At 36.1% G+C, this 6,596-nt stretch overlaps 1 protein-coding gene across 1 annotated transcript; it reads right to left on the bottom strand.

Annotated features, from left to right (window-relative positions):
- Positions 1 to 931: 931 nt before the first annotated feature.
- On the bottom strand, positions 932 to 2,351 carry LOC145093191 (FAD-dependent oxidoreductase family protein). Its single transcript, XM_079031260.1, has one exon. The coding sequence runs from the start codon at positions 2,289 to 2,291 to the stop codon at positions 1,071 to 1,073; it is 1,221 nt and encodes a 406-aa protein (XP_078887386.1). The 5' UTR covers positions 2,292 to 2,351; the 3' UTR covers positions 932 to 1,070.
- Between the last annotated feature and the right edge of the window lie 4,245 nt (positions 2,352 to 6,596).

The raw sequence follows: 6,596 nt of genomic DNA, 5'->3' as shown, positions 1-6,596 counted from the left end.
CGGAGCGTTTTGTCAAACGCTAGAAGCTAGAAACTCTCAAACGTTCCGTGCCGAACACACCCTTTTATACTTTATGACCCTAGAGTATAAGAATTTTGCTTAAGATTATTTCCTTATTTTAAACCCAAAAATAATCATCACTAAGAAAACGTTCTTCCTCTACTTGGAAACTATGCGAGACAAACAAAAGAATCGTGTTAATTAAGGAAGACACTTCGTTAAAGAAAGGGAGAGAACAAACAAAAGAATTGTTGTTGAAGATGTGATTTACTCTTGAATTTCTTAAAGATTGTGTTCATTTTCCGCCATGAAGCAACAAAATAATTTCTCTCTCTCTCTCTCTCTCTCTCTCTCTCTCTCTCTATATATATATATATATATATATATATATATATATATATATATATATATATATATATATATATATATATATTACTCTCTCCAATTTATAGTAAATGTGTGCATTTCATCTTCCGAATAAATATATATTAACTATTAAAAAACTTTAGATTGGGGTTCTCATGTAGACAGATTTACATTATTAATTTCGAACGAAACTTCAAATGATCTTCATTCCTTTTCATAATCTATCCATACGATGTTCAAGTTTAGAATCAATCTACTTTCTCACCATTTCAGATATCTACAATTGCTTGAATTCATAATACGTTGGCCTATGCAATCCATACATTCTTCTAGAAGCACGAATTTCTTTATGTGCTTACTCCCATCATCATCATAATGTACTATTTTTAATTTTATGTGCAAACTATAAAAACATAAACTTGTTATACTTGTTGATATGATTATTGGAGAATTGTCTTGATGATATGGAATTTATGGTTGAAAAGTTTGATAAAAACAAAAGCAAAGCCTAAAGCCCTAAACAAGAGCAATGAACTAAAAGTAAGGAACCACAAAAGCAATCAACTTTGAGAACAAAGATGAATGGTGCATTGAACTATTTATAATTTTTTTTTTTTACATTCTTTATTCTCAAAGGAGTTCAACAAATACAATTCACATACTTTTGCTCTCTACATTATTCAAAGACCCAAAACCATTCAAATTCATCGCCTCCTTCCTCTTCCACCAACAAACCGACCCGGACTAAACCGGGTAAGATCCACAACGGTGGAGCAACCATCCAACACCAGCTCAGCCACCGCAGCTCCAGTGGCCGGACCATTAAGAATCCCCCAACAGCTATGTCCCGTCGCCACAAAACACCCCTTCATCCCGGGAACCTCCCCAATCACCGGAACACCGTCATCCGTAGAAGGCAAGAAACACGCTTGCTCCGCTTTCACTCGAGCTTCTCCTCCCAAATGACTCGACACCTTCTCCGCCACCCGTTTCAGAACTCCGATTGAATCCATGTTCGGTTGAATCTCCTCCGGGTCGTCGGGAATCTCTTCCTCCGATGACATTCCGCACACGTACACCTCCCCTGTCGGACGGGGATAAATTTCAGGATCCATCGGTTGTCCACCGTTGGCCGGAAAATAAGTGAGAAAAAGAGCATCCGGAGTAATCGCATTAGCTTCTTTAGGCTCCAAAACTATACTGTGAGCCTTAACACCATGAACACGAATCACCGACGACAACAAAGTAAACTTACTTGTCCACGGCCCAAGCGCCAGCACCACCGCATCGCCGTCAATCCCACCACCGCCCTCGATCACTACCCTCACCTTCCCTTCACCTGTTTCTAAGCTCTTCACTTTCCCGATTACAACTTCCACCCCATAGTCCGTCACTGCTTTCTCAATCAACGTCCGGGTAAACAACTGGGGGTGGACTTGGGCGGTGGTCTCCGTCGTACCGATAGTTTTAGGGCTTTTAGCTGGACCGTCGATCCACGGCGGAATTGTTGATTTCCGGCTCTGTGGTGGTGGTGGGTTTTCTGATTCGGCGACGGAGAGACTTAGGGTGTTGAGTGGACGGTAGCCGTAGGATTCACCGCCGTTTAGTTCTTCGGCAAGTGAACGGTGGAGATTGAAGCTAGCACGAGCAAGGGAGGAGATAGGGCTGCCGTCGCACCAATCGAGAGCTAAGAAGCCACCGGCTTTACCTGATGCTGCGCAGGCGATGGATGATTGCTCGATGAGGGTGACGGCGGCGCCTTTTTTGGAGAGGAAATAGGCCGTGCAAACGCCGATTACTCCGCCGCCGCATACCACCACTCGCTTTTTAGTTTGATCGAGTTTTTGGGGGTCGTCGTCCATGGATGCGCGAACGGTGGTGATGATAGAAACGAGTCTAGAAGAAACGGAAAACGGCGATTTCATCAATGTTTACGAAATCCTAGAACGACGATAAGACTGCAAGACACGTGTCTGTGTAGAACAGACAACCTTAAAGCCCATTTTTCGAAGGCCCGTTTGAAAAAGATCTAGTTATCTAAAATAGAAATTGATCGTGTAATTAGTAAAAAAAAAATAGTATAAAACTATAAAATGAAAATAAAATCGATTTTGATGTTTTAGTATTTAGATATAAACAATTTGATATGAAAGATTGAAGAGCACGCATAACAAAATATCATTGGAAACTGATAATTAAGATAATTCGAAAGTATCTAACAAACTAATGGCTTTGACTAGTTTTCTGATTTTGAATTTAGTTACAGCTAGTGAGATGTCTACACCTTGTGACGAATTTATTAATATTACTAGGTTACAACCGTGAAACCACGAGAAAAATATTTATAAAATAAATATATTATTAATAACGTTTATGATTTTACAAAGACTTTTTTTATTTATTTTTTAAAATGAATATTAATATTTGTTTGAATATCAAAAATTACGTTAAGTTTTGATTGAAATCTATTAAAATCCATTGGATATACGTTTGCTCGGATTTTTGTATCCTATTCAAATATGACAAAAAAAAATTTAGTTAAGAAAATTTAAATTTAATAAAAAAATTAAGTTAGAATTCAAAATATAATTTATTAAAACAATATTATAAAAGTGAATTTTACCATCTCATCTATCTATCAAGATCATATCTAGTGATTTTACTATATTTGGGTTTGTATCCGAGAATGATTGCTACAAACGAATAATACAGACTTTTAACGTGTAATCATTTTTCATATTATCCAATTCGTTTATGAAATTGATGTTCTAGGCATACATTGTCATTGTATTAAAAAAAAGAATAAAACATAAATACATTAACGTGGATTCTACTTTATGTTTATTTGGAAAATGTTTTGCAAGACAACAAAATATTCTCAAACAAAACACACATATGTAGCTTAAGTAATTTTTTTTCTTGATTAAGAAATAGAGCAAAAGGGATAACATAGAAAGGTTTTAAGTAAGAAGTACATATAGTTGGTAGACATATCCGACTGATGACAATGTTGGAGAACCTTTGCTCTTGTTTTCAGCAAAGGAAGAATGACAAATGTTCTTGTAAATTGATAGTCAAAACATTTTTAATCTTACATAGAAGTGAATTAAGATGAAAAGTGGGAAGTAAATCAACTCAAATGTAATTTAAATTTAAAAAAAAATAAGATACCAGAGGTCATCACTTCCTGATTTTCAGTGAGTTGATTGGAGTGAATAAATTGTTTTGTAACTAGGAAATTTCATACAAATTTTAGGAAAATGAATTTGTTTATTTAATGAATAGGGACCATTTATAAAACTTATTAAAAGAAATAGGGAGCATATACGTAAATTTAAGAAATAACAGGAAAAGTAAACGATAATGAGTAGATAATGAGTAATAAAGTTCCTTATTTATAGGATTATCACTTCCTTATTTTAAAGGATTTATAGGATTATCACTTCCTTATTTTAAAGGATTTTGACGGAGTTGATTATTATAGAGAGACTTTATTAGAGTGAAAATATGTTAAGTTTTAAAATCATATAAAATAGGATATTAGTTATAATGTCATATGTAATGTAATCGGTATATTAATGAAGGAGGACAGATTAGGAATTTAACATTGAAGAAGGATTGTTTTTTAAAGCTACACATGGCAGTTAGGATTGTTTTATTAGAATGGTAGATATTTTGGATATTATTTGTATAAGAGAATGTTCTTTTATATAAGTTTCATTTCTCGTGTTTTTGTGAAAAATGAAGACTAAGTTTCATTTCTACACCTTATGACGAATTTATTAATATTATATACAGGGATCGTTTCTATAACTTTTTTGAACATACACACCAATTATATAGTTTTCTTCTTAGACATGGACCATGTTTGTAATTTATTATTATTATTATTATTATTATTATTATTATTTTGTGATTTTATGAACCATTTTTATATTTTTGTACAGGACCATTTCTGTGAGTTTACTGTTAGGGAGGGATGCGGATCCTTTATAATCTATGAAACATAAGGACAATCTTTGTAGTTTTTCTACTAAGAGGGGCCATTTGTGTAAATTTGACATACTAAGGACGCTTTCTATAGTTTATGAAATATAGGGGTTATCTGTGTAACCTTGCTATTAAAACAAGGACCATTTATGTAAATTTGGCATTAGTAGTATTTGATATATGTCGGTTATTCGGTTAAAGGTCCTTTAGTGGATTGTATTTTTTTCTCACCTAAAGTAGTACTAATATGTTATTCTTTATATTATTATTGATGGTGAGTGGAAAAACCGTCAGTTCATCTTAGCCATTAAAACTCCTGTTTTTTTCGATCTCTACGGTAATAACTTTGTATTTACGGTTTTCCTACAACCGACTGCGGCGGTTTCCTATCCACCTACACCTACTCCGGTTTCCTTGCACATGATCACCTCTAGAAGCTCCCAGCCCCACGCTCCTCTCTACCCGCCCTTTCAACTCCCCGACAATCGACTCTTTTATCTTTAACCCACCGTTCCCATTTTCTTCACACTTGCTTCCTCTTCTTCTCTACAAATCAATATTGAATCACAACAACATCTTCACCACCCATCTGAAATCGAGTAAAGATTCATACAATAAAATCATCAATTTGTATGATTAGGGCTTGGGTATTTTAGGTGGGGTTCATATTAAGGTAGAAGAATCGAGTTGGCCTGGTCGAACATCTTGATTGATTTTGGATCTTGATCAACTTACAAAAACTTTTTTTTGGAATGGCGGAAGATTTTATTAAAAACTAGCAAGAAGTTTGAAAAAGAAACATTACAACATAATAGAAGCTAAAGCAGGATTATGGAGCCAAGCAGTCCAAACAAGCTTAGCTTTATTACATGCACTTTCAACTATATCATCAAAAATAAGAGATTTCCTAGGCAAGACCGTTCCAAAAATGATGGAATATCGAAAATTCCAAAGGCACCAAAAGGCTGATATCACTATTGCACCAAAAGCCTTGTGTTTAACGTCTCTCGAATGAATGGAATCGGACCACGAAAGGTGTTAGGAAGTAAAGCAGATTACAAGCAAAACAAAAAGCACAAAAGACACAATATCTATGTGGTTCGGCCAAGGAGACCTACGTCCACGGGTAGGAGGGGGTATTCTTTATTTCAGAGCTCTCAACATAGAGATTATAGGTACAATTACACAGAGATTCGCTTATCACTCTAGAATTCAAGATACTAAATGACCTAACATGCATCCTTATTTATACTTGAGGGATTAGACCTAAAACCTTAATGGGCAAAGCCCATTGGCTCATAGGCCCATAGGCCCATGAAGGGTGTCAACCAATCACAATTCGCCATACAACATTTTTTGGAACATTCTTGAGCATTATCATCTTTTAGGCATACTTGGATCAACATGGAACAACAAAGGAATCAATATGGTGCATCATGTACCAAGATGGCCCATGATGGCGCAATAGCTTCTTCATGGCGCAACAACAACCCTAGTTGGCGCAACAGAGATCTAAATGGCACAAGAGCATCAAGTATGGCGCTCAACATCAACCTTGGAGCAGCAACATCACCATGAGCAACAAGCACATGCATGGCTCAACAAGAAAACAATATGGTGCAAGAGCATCCCTCTTGACCCATCTCTTCATCATGTGGCATAACAAGGACCCCTTGTTGCTCCATATCCCTTCCAAGTGCTCCAAACCTCTTCTAAGTGCTCCAAACTCCTTCCAGGTGCTCCAAACCCCCTTGTACACGATTCGTTCCTTCGGCACTTGATCATTTCCTTTGTCTGATGATCCATTCCTCTCTTAGAAGATTCGTTTCTTTGTCACATGCTCCATAAACCCCAAGTGTTGATGGGTTTGGAGCACTATAACAATCCAATACACATACAACCCTAATGCTTTGGATCTAAGTTTTCTCAAGTTCTACATGAAATTTTCATTTATCCAAAGCATGAACCCTAACTAGCATACAATTTTGAGATTTGCAACATAAAACTAGTTAGATGAATACCTCTTTGTTGTAGCTTGTAGAACTTGAACTTTCAAGAGCTTAGTACCTCAAATGTGATACCTCAAATGAGTCACAAACACCAAAAGCAAGAGGAGGCTTATGAGAGAGAGGTTAGGAAGCACCAAAAATCGGCTAGGGTTTCACCTTTGAACTCTTGGACGATTTTAGGAAGGCTAGGGGTTCAATTTATAGTGTGGAATCCTTAGGGTTTCTTACATA

The sequence above is a fragment of the Lactuca serriola genome, chromosome 3 (assembly GCF_051521515.1).
Source record: "Lactuca serriola cultivar US96UC23 chromosome 3, Lser_US96UC23_V15, whole genome shotgun sequence".
NCBI classification, from domain to species: Eukaryota; Viridiplantae; Streptophyta; class Magnoliopsida; order Asterales; family Asteraceae; genus Lactuca; species Lactuca serriola.
This window is presented reverse-complemented; position numbering and strand designations above follow the sequence as displayed.

Coding starts and splice junctions, on each gene's coding strand:
- LOC145093191 (XM_079031260.1), bottom strand. CDS start 2,291: ATGAAATCGCCGTTTTCCGTTTCTTCTAGACTCGTTTCTATCATCACC.